A 20,924-nucleotide genomic window follows, 5' to 3' on the forward strand; every position below is an offset into this window, starting at 1 on the left:
CCTTCGCCACCTCTCTCTTCACCTTGTGCCTTATCTCCTTGTACTCTTGTCTACTTTCTGCATTTCTCTGACTATCCCACTTCTTCTTTGCCATCCTCTTCCTCTGTATACTCTCCTGTATTTCCCCATTCCACCACCAGGTTTCCCTTTCCTCCTTCCTCTGTCCAGATATCATGTCAAGCACCGTTTTTGCTGTCACCCTTACTACATCTGCTGTAGTTTCCCAAATGTCTGGTAATTCTTCACTACCACCCAGTGCCTGTCTCACCTTCTCCCCAAACTCAGCTTCCACCATTTGATCCTTGGTTCTACCCTAACACTCTTCCTTTTCTTGATCTCCAACATCATCCTACAGACCACCATCCTATGCTGCTTAACTACACTTTCTTCTGCCACCACTTTGCAGTCTTCAATCTCCTTCAGATTGACTCTTCTGCATAGGATGTAATCTACCTGTGTGCATCTTCCTCCACTCTTGTACGTAATCCTATGTTCCTCCCTCTTCTTAAAATACATATTCACCACAGACCACAGTCCGTCCTTATGGCAAAATCCACTATTCTCTGACCTTCTTCATTCCTCTCCTTGACACCATACCTACCCATCAACTCCTCATCTCCTCTGTTCCCTTGACCAACATGCCCATTGAAATCTGCTCCAATCACCACTTTCTGTCCCTTGGATACACTGTTCATCATTTCATCCAACTCACTCCAAAAATCTTCTTTCTCATCCATTGCACACCCAACTTGCGGGGCATATGCACTAACAACATTCATCATCACTCTTCCAATTTCCAGATTCATACTCATTCCTCCGTCTGACACTCTTGTCACCTCTAAAACACTCTTGACATACTGTTCCTCCAGAATAACTCCTACTTCTTTTTTCCTCCTATCCACACCATGATAGAACAATTTGAATCCACCTCCGATCCACCTGGCCTTATTCCCCTACCATTTAGTCACTAGCACGCACAATATATCAACCTTCCTTCTCTCTATCATATCTTCTAACTGCTTACTCCCCTTGCCAGTCATGCCAACATTCAAAGTTCCTACCCTCATTTCCACTCTCTTTACCTTCCTCCTCTCCTCCTGCCTCAGGACACGTCTCCCCCTCTTCTTCTTCTTATTCTTCTTCAGCCAACAGTAGCCCAATTTCCGCCAGCAACCTGTTGGCTAACAGTACTGGTGATGGTCTTTGTTAACCTGGGGCTCAACCGATCTGGTATGGAAATTTGTATTGTTGTCCACATATTGATTTTGCAAAATTTTTCACCGGATGCCCTTCTTCACGTAACCCTCCCCATTTATCTGAACTTGGGACCAGCATGAAGAAACACACTGGTTTGTGCATCCCCTGTGGCTGGGTTCTCTTCTATCTTCCTGTGTGGGGTGAAATTGTTGGACTGTCAGGGATCTTCTGGATGCAGGCCGGAAGGTCATTTTCACACAGTGAACGCCACCTTCTCCCACACCCAGTGGTTGGGGAGACTACAAGCAACCTGCCAATGAGATAGATGGGCGCAAAGCGTCCAAAGAAGCAGGGCCTCAGGTGGGCCGGCTAAGGCTGGTGTTTCAGGCCCAACGGTTACTCCCACCTTACTGACGAAGTTACATGGGCCTCCAGGTCTCCATCCTCTGGCCCAGCCTGAGAATGGGGCCAGTGCCAGGGGGCATCCCTACCTCTGATCAGCCCCCCAATTGGTGGGTGTTCCCTCTATGCAAAGTGGTCCTACATCCTGGGGGAATGGGGCCATGGGGAGGGGGTTGGGTACACCTTTTTGCCTGCACGAGCCCAGGACCTCCAGAGATACAATTTCTCTGACTCCCAGAGATGACCCCACCCCCTCCCTGCAGGCACCTAGGTGCTGCCTTTCATAGCAACAGACCTGGGGCCTCATACATAATGCAGTGCATAGAATTCACACTAAAACATGGCATATGGACAAAAGCGGAAATGTGCGTAAGCACAAAAAATCCAGATGCATAGATCTGTGCGTAAGCCAACCTCCAAGTTCTTTTGCTACATAAATCCCAGTCAGCGTGAAAAGTAACGCACGTGCACGCACCTGCTGCCACTCCAGAACTCCATCCAGAATTTGAGTATGCAAATCAATATAAACAGCCCCTTAATCTCAGTGTTCTGTGAAAAGATATGGTAAAAGCACAGGGATAATAGAAGAATTTCAGCGAATAACAAGTGGAGGCAAGGAAAAACATACTATTTGTTGGGTTAAGCAGTACTATAAACAAACAAAGGAAGTTGATCGAGTAACAGGGTGGTGGAGAAACTCAAAAATTCAAGTTCAGAAAGTCGCAAAGTGTCCGAAATAAATAAGAAGTGGTCAGATATCAAAGTCTCTGTGAAAAGGTGAGTCATAGCCCACCATCTGAGTGTCTTATGGAAATATATTAGGGTACAGAGAAAAGAAAAACAAAATAGGGACACAGTTGAAAAAAATGTCAACTTTAATCTTGAAATTTTCACTTTAATCATGTACTTTATTTTGTCATCAAAGTAGAACATTATAAATTTCATCTTAAAATCATTTAATTTACTAGTGTTTCAGATGCCATCGTAACTAAAGTAGCCTGTTAAATGCTTCTCTCTATGTGTTCTTTTATGTGCTCTATGTGTGGGAATCACTATGTGCTTCTTAAAGGGGCTTTCTCTTCCATCGACAGGACACAGAATACATTACATTCATGATATTACAGCTCTCTGAACAATTTAAATATTAAGATGTATACTTGATGTCATTTTCATAATGATAGGAATTAAAGGATGTATTAAACATGGGGACAGACTGGCGCAGTATTAGTGATGAACTGGCACCCTATCTAGAGATTGTTCCTGCCTCCTGCAAGATGCTTGCTGTGCATTGCGTGACCTTCGGTGAAATAATTTACTGCAGCAGTACTCCCTCTTAAATGTAGTAACCTCCTATTCCTGTCCTTCCTTATCTTTCTCCAAGTAACCAGTTGCCACACAATTAGCTCTGTAAAAGATGCCAAGCCATCTGTAAGCTTAGAACCCAGATTCTTCAAAACATTTATGAAACATTTTCATATTTTCATGTTTATATATTCCATCCATCTATCTATCCAGGGTCATGCCAATCCCAGAAGCCATACAGTGCAAGTCCCTGCCATTTGTACACATCGCCGTCGCTGCCACCAATGAGTGGTTTGGTTACTTCTTCGGACTGACCCTGCCATCATGGCTCTTTATGATCCTTTGATGTTGGCTCTTCCCATCATTGTGAAGCTGAATTCACCAAGCATTGGATTGTTCACTCACTAATAGGGAAAGTGAGCTGGGTTGAGACTATTGTGAGACAGGTTAGTTTTACCCTACTGATGATGGTGTTGTTGTAAGAGCAATCCTGCTCAGTATGAGAGGAACTGCAGGTTCAGACATTTGGTGTATGTGCTTGGCTGAAGAGCCAAATGGTGTAAAGATATCATCTGCGGGATTTTGACTGAATGCCTCCAAGTCAAAATCCCTCCAAAATGTAATGATACTTTAGACTTGGTGGGCCAGGGATAGCCGGAGGCCGCCCTCCCTTGTGGGGATGCAGACTGGCATTGGGGGGCTATTCAAGACAGGGACTGGCCTGGATGAGCAGCTGCTCCCTCTTACTCTTCCACACCGCATGTTCGTGCTAAATCATTCGTAGATGACCTGATTCTGGGTCGGGTGTGGTAGGTAACAACCTTCAAGCCAAGATTTTGTCCCCTTTCCCTTCCCTTTCCTCTTCCCCACCTACGCCACCTACATGCCCAGAAAATGGCACAGGAACTTTGCACACGTGACTGGCCTGGCATGTACATGACCAGATGCCCATTTGCCTCTTGCATGGGGCTGTGAAGACCCTGAATTCTGATTTAAAGGCAGTGATGGGCTTAATAGTCAAAAAGGCAGAGATTCATTTAACTTAAAAGAGGCAGGAGTGTTATGGGGCCCAATGGAGTAGCAGAGGTCATGTAGCAGGGGAGGGTAAAAGGTCATGCCAGCTGGGAGGCAGAGGGTCATGTAGCCGAGGTGAGCAGAGGATCATGTAGTTTGCAACAGGGGCTGGAAAATTTTTAAGTATCCGGTGCAGAGGTTCAAGCAGGCTTAGAGGCAGAAGGTCATGTAGGATGCGAGGCAGATATAAACCTTTCTTTGCCCATCTGCCCCGTTACATGACCCTTTTCGTCTGAGTTCACATTAACCTTTGCGGGGTCAGTAAAAGTAGGTTTGCAGTTGTTCCTATAGAAAAAGACATGCAGGTTATGATTATTCCAGGAAACTCACAACTGCAAACCTACTTTTTCACACCCCTATATATATATATATATATATATATATATATATATATATATATATATATATATACAGTATATATATGAATAACACTATTTAAACCTAGAAACTGTCCCCCATGCACAGCTGTGTGACATCATAAATTTTTTAATACACTGATTTCAAATTGTGTATACTTGGGACACACTTTAAAGCAGTAGGTCTGTGCAAAATTAGGAACCAATACTCAGCAGTGCCTATTGTTGGCTTTACATTCAGCATTCTGGTATGTAGGCTATTAGAAAGTGACAGAATGGCAGGACTAAATATGGACTGAATGTGTAAATGTAAAATCATTGATTTATATCAACAGTAAAGTCTTTACTTAGCTTAGGTGTGTGATTGTTATAAGTAATTTCTATGTAAGGAAAAACAAAGAATCGATTTACTCTCTATTCTTTAATTATTATCATCTTCTTCTAGAGATCGTATGCGTACATCCATTAATGTGGTTGGAGACTCATTTGGAGCTGGGATTGTTGACCATCTTTCAAGAGCTGAATTGGAATTTCTTGATGCTCAACAGTTAGAGTTAATCCAGTTGGACACCATCAAACTGCATCCTCCAGTGCCTCCAAGGTCCGATGAAAAGAGTAATCACAAAGTGGAGGGGCGTGGCCACCCTGCATATAGCTCACTGCCTATAGAGGAATATGAGGTAAGGTTATGTAGAGAAGCTTCTGGTATTCTTCAGATCAAATAAATTTTATAGCCATTATACAGTATATAGTTACTGCTTAGTTAGGAAGTGGTTTCCAGAATCAAAGTTGGCAATAGTATGCCATAACATAGTGGTAGAACTCAGTAAACATCTAAAAAGAGACTAAAAAGTCACATGACTTTGCATTGCTAGTGTGAAAAGAATGGCACCAACAAGAAGCAGAAATCCCTTTAATTGTGGTTGGTGCCTGCTAACTGGCTTCTGAAAAACAAAGAAGTCACATCATGCCAGAGCCAATTCCTGCCTAATAGGACTCAGCACTAGGTCCTAAGTAGGTGAACTTAGACCTTTTGCTCTTTAGAGGCTGAGAATTATTAAAAGACCAGATTTTACACTCCAGACCATAAGACTGAAGTACATGTTCTTTGGTAGGGTGAAGGTGACTTGTGTGTTACTTGTTTTAAGGCATTCCACTATTGAATGTATTCTATTACTTTGGAAATTGGATACATTTATTTTTAATTTTTTTGCTTAAATGTTATTCATCTTTTTTCACTTACATATTATTTGTTACAAGATCTTACTAAAAATGAAAAAGACCTAACATGGTTTGACCTAAATTTGCCATTAACATCAACAGAAGCTGATTTTTAGTAAAATTTTATTTTTATATTCAAATGTATGCACAGCCTTATTTTTTAAATAATAATGTCATAATTTGATATAAGTTAAATAAAATATATCCAGTAAAAATGTCTGAAAACAGAACTTAACAAAAATTAACTTCTTAAAGCGTTGAGATGTTTAGTAACTGATATAAATAAACAATTTTGGTGCAATCATGTTTCAAACATTTCAAAATAAAAGAAACCTCATTAATACACCTTATCGATTCTTTCAAGGTTTCTTTATTTAGTCATGTTTACACAAGAAAACATGAAATTTGCCTTCTCGCTATCATCAAATAATAGACATAAAGAAATAAAAGAAATAGATGGAAACATGACAGGTGAAGTAAGGCAGTTTTGATTGTCCATATTTACCAAAAAAATGGTTACAGGATACAGATCAAACCTGTAACATTGTCTTCCATATTCCATATTAAATAGTCGTATGGCACTAGGTAGAAAGAAATTTTTGGAGGTATGTGTGCGGGTTTTCAAAGTGACTGTCCTTTCTGATTTACTGAAGTTAAGTTCTACATCTACATGTAATCAGTTGAGATTACTTCCAGTTTCTTTAGAATTGTTATGTGATATACACTTACTAAATTATCTACATTAGCCTCAATAATTTTAACTGAATGATTAATAATCTCCTGGAGCTTTTTAAAATTTTGGTTTGACAGACTAGGGTTGGGTATTGATACTGTTTTCATGAATTGATTTAATTCCAGTTCACAAGGTCCCAAATAAATCTGATTTCCAGTCTAATTTGATCTGATTCAATATTGATGTTGTTGGGGGTATTTTATTTACAATATCAATTTGGCATGGATAGGAAAGGATTCTAAGAGAGCTAATTGCAGATTGTATAAGGAACACTATAACCTGGTACATTCTTAAAAATATATAAACAAATTGACCCCAATGCGGCTGCATTAATGATTTTTTTTAATTTAACATGGGGTGGGTTACATGCTAAATAAAATAAATACAGTGAAATGATTAAAGATATAAACATCCATATATTAGTATGTAAATAAACAACAATCAGAAACTGAAAAAAGTCTCTTCTTTGAAAACAGAGCAACAAAACATGTCTTGTAAACAGTCTTGTAAAACCTCTCAAGTGGACACTGTATACTGTCACTAAGCCCCTTCATGACTACTATCTCACTTCTCTGAGATTATAAGATTTTTCAGCAAGAAAAGGTGCTGATCTACATGTTATGTCTTGAGACAGCTTCTTTGTGCAGTGACAATATCATTAGCAGTTGAGAAAACCCACCCAGAAGTGGCACTTTGCTTGACGAACCAGAATGGGATACTTACCTGCATGCACCCTCACCATGTCAGAGTTTCACAGAGTGGAACAGGTTGCACTTTTCTGTATCTGTCCACTTCTTCCTGTGCCTTTTCATCTGGTGTTTAATGTGATACCGTAGCTTTTGGCATGTAGGTTGGGCCAAAGGGAGACATCAATACAGAAACAGAAATTTTTTTTAACCTCTTTGGAGCAGTAGGGACATCATCCACTTCAAAAGCTCTAAGGGAATTGTCTTCCTGCTGTACTTTCACAATTTCCTCAGACCCAACACTATCAAATTCTTTTTGTTGAAAAAAATTAAGAATAAACCTAATTTGAAAATCAGTTGGCAACTCACTAAGAAATTCAATTGTTTAATATTGCTAACACAAAGGAGAAAAAACTGCTTAGAATTTATATTCAAATACTGCAATGTAAAGGAACAACCAGTTATTTCTATTCTTGTATACCTTACATTAGATGCCTCCATTTGCTGTGGACCAATGGCTTCAATCATCAGTCTGCAGAATATCTCATCATATACCTCTTCTGAAAATAAAGGATGGGCCTTGAACCGAGGATCTAATGCTGATGCTATATGTTGTATCAACCTCTGTCAGAGTGCAAAGATCGCTTTAATTCCTGAGCACTTCAGGAGACAGCAGAACTGCTGAGACTGCTGGTTACTGCTCTAGGAAATGTTACAACATCTCCAGTGTATTGTTTCATCGGGTAACCACCTTGATTACCAGCTCATATGCAGGCAGCTCCAGTATTCTCTGCTTCTCTTTCAGCTTGTTGATTGCCATAGCACTATGATGAAAAAATGATGGTAACTCATCTCACCCTACCAAGCAAGCATGCAACGGCTGGTATTTTGAGAGCTACTTAAATTAACAGTGTGTGCAAAACATCTAATGTGCAGCCACTCCATCAATTCAACAACACAAACTATATTAGCAGCATTATCTGTTACGATGGCTGGGTCTTTGTTAGCTCCCATTCTTGTACTGCCTCAGACAACATATCAGTCATATTACTCACTGTGTGGCATCGTTCAACTGTCCTTGTCTGCAAAACAAGATTCCAGTCATCGTCATCAGATAGGAAATTTCAATCATCGTTGATATAGTGAGAAGTAATTGTCAGGTACAAATGGATGTCCAGCAATCACAAGTTAGGGCAACTCTCTCTGGCGACTTAAGTGAATTTGTGACTCTGTGTTTCACATCTTCAATTAGGTTTGGGGTAGCCACTTCACTGAAATATTTGTGTGTTGGTAAAAAGTAGCATGGTTCTAGTGTACTAACACTAGAATTACCAGAGCCTATGAAATAACTCGGAAATCCACCCCACCTTAAATCCGTTCGCACCTCTCTGTCAGCATATTTTGTTCTGTAAATGTGCACAAAAAAGACAAGCAGCAAGCAGCCTACTATTCCATCCCCCCACAGCTACAAAACGTGCACAAAGTTCTCCCACCTCAAGCCTTGATTGATTTTCTGGGAGTGAAGTGCTGGAGTTTTAGAGTAGAAATAATGGATCGTTATTTGGAACACATGCATTTCATGTGTGTTCTGATTCTACAATAATCTGTGTAAAAACATTGTTAAAACAGAAATGTTTTTCATATTTTAGTAGTAAATGAAAAAATGTTGGTGTAAACTATATAATGTGTGAAATCTGATGTCCAAAGATCAAATAAACACTTTCACAAAAGGTTCAAGGATAAAGCAACAACTTCTGTGGCATAGTGGTAATATTTGCTGACTTGTAATCAAGAGTCCCCAGTTCGATCCCGACTGACTCCTATATTTGCCATTTTCAGTAGTGAGCTGCTGTTATTGTTAATATTATACAGTACACAATTTTCAAGACTTGAGACTTGCTTGATTGAAGTAAAAAAATGACTTGACTTGACTTTGACTTGAGAGGAAAATGACTTGACTTGACTTTGACTTGAGAGTAAGTGACTTGAGACTTGACTTAAAGTGGAAGACTCGACAATGACTTGAACTTTTAAATATAATTCGTTTAATAAAATAAAATAATTTAATAAAATAATTATGACTCAGCAGCACCATAATTGGCGCCTGCGCCCTTAACGCTGCACAACTCTTAACGTTACCAAGAAGAAGAACGCTGCACAACTCAAACCGCGCCAAACATGGCAGACAATAGTCGAGCTCCTCGTATAGTCACGTTTGGCTATAAGGACTTTGAACTAGACCGTACTAACAAAAAAAGATTTGCCAGATGCAGAGAATGCAACGCGAGTATCAGACACGACAACCACAACATCAAATTTCATCCGCACTTCAAAAACCACAAGGAAAGGTAAGGAAGTCGAATTCTTTATAGTCAATTTAATAAAACGATTACTAATTAATTAAATTAATCTTTTCTTTTTGTCATAATTTGGCCTTGGTTGCATGTTTTTTTATCAGAAATGTGATGATCATCTCATAAATAAAACGCTATAACGTTACCAGTGGTGTAGCCACATTTTGATGTTGAGTGCAACTTGAAATGAAAGGGCTTCTCGATATTACATGTAAACTATGTCTATATTAAATGTGCGCATTTTCAAGTGTTTGTATGGACTGACTGCGTGTGGTTAGTTGAATGGCAGCTCGTCTAACGTTATACTACATGAAAATCTAAGATGAAAGCGTCGGTGCAATCACTTCTCCTTCAATAACTCGTTCAAAACTTTTTGGTCATACAGACAAGAATAATTTCAATGTTCGAATCGGTTACGTTAAGTGTCTATAATTTTTTTGTGTACACTCACAATAACAACAAAATGTTGTGTGCTGTATAACAATGAATCCAGTTCAAATAGAAAACAAATATATCAGATTATATATTATGTATGAAACGTGTATATTAGCGTCCACGCAGAGATGACGATTAAGCTTCATAACTTCATCACTGGGCTATATTAACATACATTATATTTATATTCTACTGAAATGAAAAAGATCCGTTCATTTTAATTAACGAGATTCATCACTAACGTTAGATTAAAAAGAGTGGATAAATCCCCTACTGTGCCTTATAATGGACAGCATAAGTATTAAAGCATCATATATAAAACATTTCCTCGATCATTAAGAAATTGTTTTTTTGAGGAAAACATTTCAGGATTTCTCTCTATATAATGGATATGTATGGCACCCTGAAGTTTGTATTTCCAAAATGCAGTTTAAATGCAGCTTCAGAAGACTCTAAACGATTCCAGCCGAGGAGGAGGAGTCTTATCTAGCGAAACAATCAGTTATTTTCTAAACAAATGGAAAATTTATATACTTTTTAACCTCAAACGCTGGTCTTGTGTTGTCTCTGCGCAGTAAATTCACACTCGATCTGATGCTCTTCGTTTTCAAATAATATTTCTTAGTGCAATGATGTTTTCTGATTGGTACTATTCAGGTCATAAAATTATTTCTTCAAAATGTCACATATATTGTCTCTCTCTTTCAGGTGTATAATAGAAACCACAGCATAGAGAGAAGTGTGTGCATTGCAACAGGTACACATGTCGTAAATGTAGGAAGGACAGTCCTTGCGTGTGTGTGAACTGTTAACATTTGAATTTGATGATTGCATATAGCGCTGAACTTATAGCTCTGTACTATTCTTTCCTCTGCATATCCTGGAGTACAAAATAAACATCACCATACAGCAACGTGGAGACTGGCAAGATCAGAAAAAAACAAAAACATGTGGTCACTGATTACAAGCGCAAGATGTTATGGGAATGAATATGAATAATAAGAATAATGTTGCATCCGTGCCATAATGTTTTCCAAAATATATTATACAGGTCATAAAATGAATAATTGCAAATATCATATATACCTATGTTTATGTCTGTTTTTTTTTTTTTTGAAAACTGAATAAAAAAAATCAAGTGACGGTGAGATACGAAGAAGGCAGATTCATCAGCTTTTATCCCTCCAGATCAGAGAATGTCTGATTCCATTGCCTCAAAACACCACTCACATCTACAGTTATTCCCAGTTTCAAATAAAAACTATCAGTGTCAGATCCCTAGTATATATCGTGATCGTGACTGAGAGAATAAAAGTGAAAATAAAACGGTAACTTTCCCAAGTACTATAAATGTCTGTTACGGACACAAACCAAATATATGTGTGTACTATATAATATTAACAATAAGAGCAGCTCACTACTGAAAATAGCAAATGTAGGAGTCAGTGGGGATCGAATCGGGGACTCTTGACTAAAAGTCAGCAAATCTTACTGCTTTGCCACGGAAACTGCTGCTTTATCCTTGAATCTTTTGTGAAAGTGTTTATTTGATCTTTGGACATCAGACTTCACACATTATATAGTTAACGCCAACATTTTGTCATTTACTACTAAAGTGACCCGACATTTGCGCAATAGACATATGAGCACCGACAAAATAGCGCCCATTAAAGCGTGGTTACAAAATCGCAAAAGTTTCATTAAATATGAATTACTAGTTTAAAACATATATAATAATAAAGTCAAGACACGGCACACAGATAGTCCTTAAGATCACGCCCTGCATATGTAGGAAGAATTGCAGCAAGACGTCTTGATAGTTGAGCGTATTTAGACTTGCTGGCTGCCTGACTGCTGGTAATTTCGCTTTGTATACGACGCGTTATGCCAACCCTCGACTGAGTTATTTGTTCGCGGCATGCCATCAGCAACCTTGCATGTTCCACATGGTGATAGGAAACGGGTTGGCTCGTTGATTGCGTCTCAATCAACCAACGTAATTGTCCTCCCAGTAATCATAAACATTCTGGAGATTGTTGGGTCAACTCTCGCTCAGTTCATCGAAAGTGGACCCAACATCTTCCAGAGGAACGAAACTCAGTGCAATTAGCATCTTTGAATACAGTTATAACCTAGCACATGATGTGTACATACTTTGTAATACACGCGTCCCACTCTCTTGGCCTCTCTCGCGATTTTGTCGTGGCGATTTTGTTGGCGCGCATTTGTCGAAAACCAATTAACGAGTTTGTCGGTGCTCATTTGTCTGTCGCGGTTTTGTCGGTGCTCATATGTCTATCGCGCTCGTTCGGTGAACCTACTACTAAAATATGAAAAACGTTTCTGTTTTAACAATGTGTTTACACAGATTATTGTTGAAACAGAACACACATGAAATGCATGTGTTCCAAATAACGATCTATTATTTCCACTCTAAAACTCCAGCACTTCACTCCCAGATAATCAATCAAGGCTTGAGCTGGGAGAAATTTGTGCATGTTCTGAAGCTGTGGGGGGATGGAATAGTAGGGTGCTTGCTGCTTGTCTTTATTGGCACATTTACAGAACAAAAGACGCTGACAGAGAGGTGCGAACGGATTTAAGGTGGGCCAGATCTACGAGTTTTTTCGTAGGCTCTGGTAATTCCGGTGTTAAGGAGTTTTCGAAAGCCATTGTTTTCAAAAACGCTATGCAGATTATAAAAGATAGCCTGGCCACAGACAGACACAGCTCCAGATGTTCAAAACACACACGTTTTATTTTACCTATTTGCACTGTTTAGAAATTTTGCTCAGTCCTTGTCCCTTCAGCCGCCTCCACTCCCCTCTCGCAAGCTCTGTCCTCTTCCACCCAACTCTGGCTCCCCGATTGGAGAGAGGTGGCCCTTTTTATCTTGCCCCGGATGTGCTCCAATTGCATGATGATGACCTTCCAGCAGCACTCCATAGTGTGGTGGAAGTGCTGCCCTTGCACCCAGAAGCACCTTGGGCATACACCATCCCAGGTCAGTCAGCACTTCCTGGTGTACCGGAAGCGCTGTCCTCCAGGGTTCAAGGACCATCCAGGCGCCCAGGGAAGAATAGTGCCGCTCTCCCGGTCCGTCCTTCCTCCAGGGGTCCTGATGGCGCAAGGTTCCTGGCCATCTATCACAAGAAGTATTGTATATCTTTGCATATGACAGTTGCCACAGACTGTTGTATTTTGGGCATGTGAAGAACTAAATGGCAACTTAAACACAAACGCCTTTTCCAGTGGGGTTTGTTTCAGATTTTTGCAGATTGCTTATCTGAATGGTGTCTTGTTTAGTGATTTTGGAGATTTGTGGTATTTCCGCTGTATTTCACCTGCATTTTACACATATTACATATTACTTTGGATTTATCCAGCTCTTTGCTATCTTTATTCTTTTGAAATTTTAAATGCACTCAGACATCAGTCTTGATGGCACATTCAGTTTAACAGTTTCTGACATATGTTTTGACTGCCAGATCTCATTGTGCAAGATTGGCTACGTGAGACTAATGGGGTCAAAGCTTCACACATCCATATGGAAAAGGCCATATGCTGCAAATGGCATATATTTACAAAATTGATCTCCGGATTTTATGAATCAATATTGGATTATGCAAATGAAAGTCAATTTAAATCAAAAAATCGATTTATTAAACCCAGCCCTACATCAGACTATGGCAATAAAGCTGAAAGTGATAAGAGACAGAATCATATTTCGATAAAAGGACAACATGAGGTCCTTTTTGTAGTTTAAATAGTTTGAGTTTACATTTTGCATTTAGAGAATATTTTTATTTGTTTATATTCTAGTTAAGATTGTTTTTTACGTTAGATCCTAAGTATTTATATTGAGTCATTATTTCTTTCTCCTCCCCCAGAACAACAATGGGTGATGATACAGATTTCTGTCAGTTAAAGTCAAATATAATTTCTTTGGTCATTTTGACATACAGAGCAACAGAATTCTTATTGCACCAGTTTACTTAATTTAGATACAGGCTTTTATCCTCCTCAGATATGCGTCCTATGATCATGGTGTCATCAGCATACTTGATAATGGAGCAATGGTCATTGCATTATAGTTTGTAATGTTAGGTGCTGGGGTGCCGTCCCCAATCAAATATTTTGAAAACTCCACTTATTTTAATTAGGGAATGCAAAATAATTATGAAAAAAATTGATTATTTGCACAAAATGTATGGTATTAACGCATGACAACATTCATTAAAACTTCTGACTTGTATTTGTTTAATTTCTGTGTGAATACCTATATCACTTGAGTGAAGGCCTCCAGCCAAATTCAAGTGTATGTAGATTCTTTTGACAAGAAGGTGACCTGAGGCTCCCCTTTAATTTGTTGCTTTCAAGTTTTTCTAGGGTCACAGCTCTCTGTACCCCAGACACTCCAATATTTATTGGCATGATGTTTTAGGTTTTTTAATCTAATGTGATTGGGCAATCACTGATGCACTATTTCTGGTTCACGTCAATGGTTCACAATTTACACCGGCCATTAACATAACTACCGATGAGCAAGCGTGACTTCAAAGAGATAGCAATTTCAAGTGGAGCTTCAGAAATCAAAGAAAATTCAGTTATTCCTGTTGTCAATGGAAAAAAGACTGGTGACTGAAATGACTCAGTTTAATCAGAAAGTAATTAGAAATTTTCAGGCCTGAAGGAAAGGAGGGAAACATTTATTTTCAAGTAGTGCTACTGGGCAGTGTATAGGCAACACTACAGTTTGTGTGTGTGTTTTTTCTTTTCTTTTTACCTGAGATGTTCTGCTTCAGTTTGCCTCACGCCCAGACCAAAAAGAAAATTGTGTGCCTTCTTAAATTCTTTTTTACCAGCCCCCACTGGGGTATTTTTCTGTTGCAGGTCACTTCTGTGCAGAGTAAATAGTAATGGTGAAAAGACAAACCCCCTGTGGGTTTCCTGTGTTTGAATGAATGACTTTTGTACTTTGATTGTCGGTGAATGACTTAAAAGAAAGTCCTGAATCCATAATGTGAGAAATGGGTTAACATTCATACTGTTCAGTTTGCCAATCAGTATGCAAAGCTGGACAGTATTGATTGCCGAAGAAAAATCCATACTGTATATATGAACCAGGCTTATCAAGAAAGGTTTACATTTGATGTAAGATAACAAGCAGAGCATCTTCCACACTTCTGTTTTCACAGTAAACAAATTGATTGTTACCTTATAAAGACTCTCTGTCTCTGTCATTAAAATATCTTTCACCAAATGTTCAAAGCATTTCATTAGAATAGAGGTGAGTGCTACTGGTCTGTAGTCATTCAAACAAACTTGGCCTGGAAACCTGGTAATAACTTCTTTCTTGAATCTACGTGAACTGATTTGTCCATTTTTATACCGCCCCCTTATTCATAGATGAATTCCTAACTTTAAAGCAAAACTTAGAAAATGTAACTTTTTCTATACGGTGACTTGCCATTTCATTTTTTTGTAATTATTTAGACAGTTTATTATGAAATGTCACTAAGTCACTTATAGTCTTATTGCCTTGTCTTAAATTAAGTAGTTTATAGTAATATTCTTTCTTTCATGAGCATCATACACTGTTTTAAATGCTTGCAAGAAACTCATTCAAAAGAAAAAGTGCTTGATCTCCACCTATGCAGAAGCAGACACCAGGGGTTTACCTGATAATAAGTACAGAATACACTTTTAACTGCATCAGAGGCATAAGTACTAGGTTACAAGCCAACTGTTAATCAGTATTGATTAAAAAAAAAAAAACCTCTACAACCAAAAAGGATTCCCCGGTAAGGAATTTGTGGTACTTTAAACTTTGATATGCATGCTTCCCCTCCCCTGCAGTTCACCTACAAATAACAGAAGTTATTGGACTATAGATATTAATTTATTTACTTGTGCTTACAAATTAAAAATACACATCTCTGACTTTGTGTTTCCAGGTTTTTTTGCTAATTATCAGTGTGTGCTCCTTACCTGTCTCTCTTTCTTTTTCTTATAATTGAGTTTAGGGCCTTCAGGTCTATATATACCATCCATAGTCCTCAGTTCTCTGCTGAGACAATAGCAGAACCTCTTGGCTGTTGTTATTCTTGTCCCTCCTTTGTGCTTCTCTGTTATTGTTCACTTTTGCTCTTATTTTGATCATTTTTGAATTGCTCATTTTTGCTGACTTTTATTTCTTTTCTCGGTTTCCTGGCTTGGTTTTTCTGGACTTGCTTTTATTGTTACCTTTAGTTGGTTATTTTTGAAATCCATCCTGTGTTCATGAATTTCTGTATTATATTAGAATTTTGTTTTGTAATATCTTTTGAGTTCTTGGTTTGTTTTTGAATGTTCTTTGTTTGATTAATAAATTGATTATTAAAAATAATATTTGTTTATTTAGGTCAGGGGTTTTAATAGTTCCCCTATCTTTTGAGTCTTGGTCTTTTGACAGCCAGTCCTATTTTGTATTTCTAGGCCTTTCTTGAAGCCATTTTTGAGTTTTGTGGACACTGCAGTTATTAGTTTTTAAGTGGTAAAATAAGAATTATAGATGTACTGCCACCGAGGTAAATAAGGCAGTTAATAGTGAGAAAGGGGCCAGGAGATGAAATTAGTCTGGATTCTTTTAAAGTCTATAAACAAGTCACCAATTACAAAACACTAAACACAATTTGTAGTCAAAACAAAGAGCAAAAGTCAAAGCACCAATCCCCAACAGCAAGCAGTCATTGAATCAATGTTGAGTCAAAGTTAAAGTGTCAACATTAACACCACTGAATCAATGTTGAAGCCTAATGTTGATCCATCATCAGTTTACAACCTGATTTAATGTTGAAACAATGTTGAAATCCTAACCAACATCAAAACTTCCCCACTACTTCATCCATTGTTCAATTTTGTGTAAATATTATATTAGTTTAGTAAGCCTGTTTTATCTACAGTCAAGTTTATTTATTACTGTATATTGCCCAAATAAACAAAGCACACATATCTGTAGTTTCACAATATTTTTTTTTATCAGAATTGCACATTTGTACTTAAAATCACATATCAGTTATTATTTTTATTTTATGACCAGCTCCACCTAAGCGATCTGGTGAATAGCACAGACATTTTTTGACAGCATCTGCAAATTCATACTTGAACAAATTATCCTTTCCCATTTACAGTTTCAAGGCATCTAAAACAAACAGAAGAAAAAAAGGAATACGCTTGTTTACTGTGGATCTGTGTGCATACACATGCATTAAAATAATATAATTTCTTTATGTCTTTCATTAAACCAAATTCGGAGTCATATAAGAATAACCAAATGAAGTCTGTATCAGTCATTAATATTTGAAATACAAGTCACTCATCAAACATGCATATTTGAAGTAATGTGCCTTCAAATGCATGTTTCCCCTTGCTGCCATCCTTGACTTTTTACCCAGCCCAATTTAATCCAGATGACAGCTCATTCATCAGGGTGCAGGAAATCATGCCACGGACCCAACCTTGCAATTATGGCCGACCAATAACAGCAAAGTGGTTCACCTAGTGAGCTGCAGATGGGATGAGAAGAAATTAACTTAGAGATTACAAATGAACTCTTGCACAATTGATTTATTGCCAGGCTTTATCCATAATGAAACAATGATGGTTCAAACCATAGAGTATACTGGATTTTAGACAAACAATATACTTAGTTCATTCATACTAATTGGCAATCAAGAGTTATTATTATGTGCCATTTCTGTCCTCACCTCTGCTGACTAAAGAATTTCTTCTTCTTCTTCCTCCAGTTGCCACAGTCTGTGTGGAGGAGGAGGAGGAGGAGGAGGAAAACCTCATAAAACCTCCTTGTTCCATTAAAGAAGAATCCTGATAGGCTGAACTGGATGTGGTGGCTAACCTGTTGTGGAGGAGCTGTTGAGGTGGTGGTGGCAGTCTGGTTCTCTGCTGAGGAGGTGGTTGGAGGCTGGTGTACAGCTACCGAAGTAGGTGATGGCTGCCATACTGCTCACAAGGACTGAGAAAGTCAACTAAAATAAAAAAGGAAAGGATGTCAATAAAGACAAATGTTTAATAATTTGAATAATGCTGCCCTGTAAGGCTGACAAATTATTGTTGTAAGTAGCAGTGAGTTTCTTAGCCATTCAATTTTTTTTCCTTTCTACCCAGTGTGAATTACTGTATCATATCTGGTAAAAGAAAACAAGAAGCCTCACAGAATCTCTTTTGTGGATGCAGGGCTCTAGACTAACTTTTTGCACTGGTTGCAGTGGTGCGCCTAACTTTTTTTCTTAGGTGCACCAGCACAAAAGTTAGGTGCACTCAAATTTTCAACCGCATCACATTTAACACCACAGTTTTACAAGTTCACTTTATTTATTTATTTATTTATTTAATCGCTGTCCATATAGGCAATATTGACTTGTAAATGATTAACTAACAATCTGGTCAATATAAAGTTCTTTATTTGAAGGCAAGCACAATTCTACAAGAAAGGTAACTTACTGAAAAAGTGTTGGTGCTTAAAGTGCTTTACTGAGCTGAAATTTAAACTTAAAAAATCTCAACATAAATTTACTAAAAAGAAAATCTAAATTAAGTGTTTTAAGGGCTTCAAACTGAACATCTCATGGCTCAATGTCTTATGGACTATCCTCCATTGCAGTCACATGCCCCTCGGATGGCCAACTCCTGTAGTTTGGCCTTCTTGATCTTTGGCCTTGACTAAACCAGCTGGCCACACTCTCTGTAGCATCAAAATCTTCCAGACTTGGGCATGAGCATGCTCAACCTCAATGTGTCCAATAAGTATATTCACCGGTCTTCCTCTCCGCAAGATACGACCGTACACAATGACGCATTCGTTTGTGGTGATATCTGTGTCTCCGTCGATCAGGAATGCCATGTACGCACTGTTCGAAATTTGCACAGACGTCTTTTTTTTTTTCAATGTATCTGCGATGACTTCTATAAATTGGGCGCACGCAACATAATTTCTGTACGTCGGGTTTACGTTCAAGCCATTTTTCTTCATAAGAATTATTTCGGACTTGAATTTAGTGAAGGGAAGTTCTTCTTTTGCAATATTGTAGGCAACGTTAAACTTAATTATCATCTCGGCCTCGTCTGATGATCTGTTTGCTGCTGCCTGCCGCTGAAAGGCAGCGGGGAGAGGGGACACTTGAGCAGTGCATTTATCGCAGCATGTAATGTGTTTTATAGATGCATTGTGCTTTTTCAGCGTTTCAATTCTAAATGTATTAGAACCAGTCACAAATGCACTATTGCCAGCCATGGTCTTCCCACACTCTTTACAGTAAATACAGTGCATTATATTATCGGCTTTACTGTATCTTAGCCAGGGAAACTGGTCAAGCCACTCTTTTGAAATGTATACACTTTACCCCTTTTAATTTCAGTGGGCTCGGACTCGATCGTATGTGGCTCATTATCTAATGCCGTCTCCGGACCAGGGCTTGCTATAACTTGGGAGGTTGATGGCTCCGTGTCAGAGCATTGGTTATGATTTTCAGACTGATCAGGCCCTAACTTAACATTCTTAACGAAAAAGCTGTCAATCGTTCTTTTCATCTTCTCTCATAATCCGCGGCTACATCCACTGTTTAACTGATGGGCTACTCACCTCTCTCTGTCTGACTGCATCACATGCATTTTCAAACGTACACACACGTACAAGAATATCTGGACCACGGCCAATCAGAGTGGGGGCGGGATCTGCCCTTCACTATCTCTGATTGGTTTAGACCACGATATGGGCCTAATGTGTGTCTGTTATTGAACAACAGGGAGACTTTAAGAGTCACGGAGTTTCGTTTTTTTTTCCCCCTCGAACGGCTGGTCGTACCGGTGCAACCTTTGTTTTTTTTAGTCGCACCATTGAGAAATTAGGTCGCACGTGCGACCAAATTGGTCGCACTCTAGAGCCCTGTGATGGCAAGGAGCCTCATCTTCTGAACCACTTTCTGGACAGAAATGTGGCTTGGGTCTAAAAGTGATTCATACTTACCAGTTTGTACCATTTAAAAACAAGGTTAAACACTTATCAGGACAACATCAGAACACCTAGGCTTACTTTTTCGCTGGTGCTCCACATTCGCATCCGCTAGGAGATCTATAATGTCGCAGTGATTCTGAAGGTATGTCTTCTGGCTATTTTCAGCTTCCTCATATGTCTCTGCAAGTAGAGAAAAATTAAGCTACAATCACATACTGTAGATACAGAACATTTGGTAATCAACACTAAAATAGGATCAGTAAAGGGAGGTTTGACAGCCTAAAAAACATACTGTATGTACATCCAAGTTAGCCATCTACTGAGACAGCTCCACTTACCACAGCTTACAAGAAACCTTACAGGCTCATATGTTATCCATGTGTCACTTGGCTGAAGACTTTTTTTAACAGCAGCATGTACTTTTGAAGTCTCCTTTGCAGGATACGGTGGCGAGAGTAGCTTTTGTCCACCCATACAGATATTTGGGACTATCTCTGTGACCCATTTTTCAAGCTGAACAATGCACCACTGTATCATTGTACTAATTTTTTATAATTTGTGTAACTGAATTCCGTCTACAACAAAAGAACACAGTGAATTAGATACCATTGCTTGTTGGTCTTTTAAGATATGCCTCTTTTCATACAACAAAATATTTTGCTCCACTCAATTTTGACAACCTATTTCTTTAACCATATCATATGAATAATTAGCATGTCAATGAAGGCAGCATTGCCAGGAAAAAGTGAACACTTATGTTGAATGTGTGGGAGTTTGGCCACACCTAGGCTGTCATGCATTTCCCATACCTTGTCACAGTCTATGTATGATGAAAGGAAAGGATTAGAGAATGATGACTCCTGATGATTATATTTCTGAAAGAGCACAAATATCTCTACATCTAGTTTGACAATGTTTCGTACAATAGCAATACCATCTGCTGTCTTATAGCAATGTGACCTTCTGCTGTCTTCACACAATTTTCTCCTTTAGCAACGGAAATTGTATAGTTTTCAGCAATTACTTTTCTGTATTGTATGCTTTGATTGAAATGATGAGGCAATGCTCCATCTATATGTTGCTGATGTAAGATGCACTGCTGGTGAGCTTGGGCTAACAGTGTGTTTGTCATTTTGTACAACCTTTTCACAA

The 20,924-nt window shown here is 38.6% G+C and overlaps 1 protein-coding gene across 1 annotated transcript in view; it reads left to right on the forward strand.

Moving 5' to 3' along the window:
* The window catches only part of LOC120543329 (excitatory amino acid transporter 2-like), a gene marked incomplete at its 3' end in the record, with an annotated part of 393,535 nt that extends 388,572 nt beyond the window's left edge, over positions 1–4,963 (forward strand). Inside the window, exon 9 of the mRNA XM_039776365.1 lies at positions 4,777–4,963. Within this exon, the coding sequence (XP_039632299.1) occupies positions 4,777–4,963 (187 nt within the window). The remainder of the gene's footprint in view (positions 1–4,776) is intronic.
* Between the last annotated feature and the right edge of the window lie 15,961 nt (positions 4,964–20,924).

Source organism: Polypterus senegalus, chromosome 13, assembly GCF_016835505.1.
Source record: "Polypterus senegalus isolate Bchr_013 chromosome 13, ASM1683550v1, whole genome shotgun sequence".
Classification (NCBI taxonomy): domain Eukaryota; kingdom Metazoa; phylum Chordata; class Cladistia; order Polypteriformes; family Polypteridae; genus Polypterus; species Polypterus senegalus.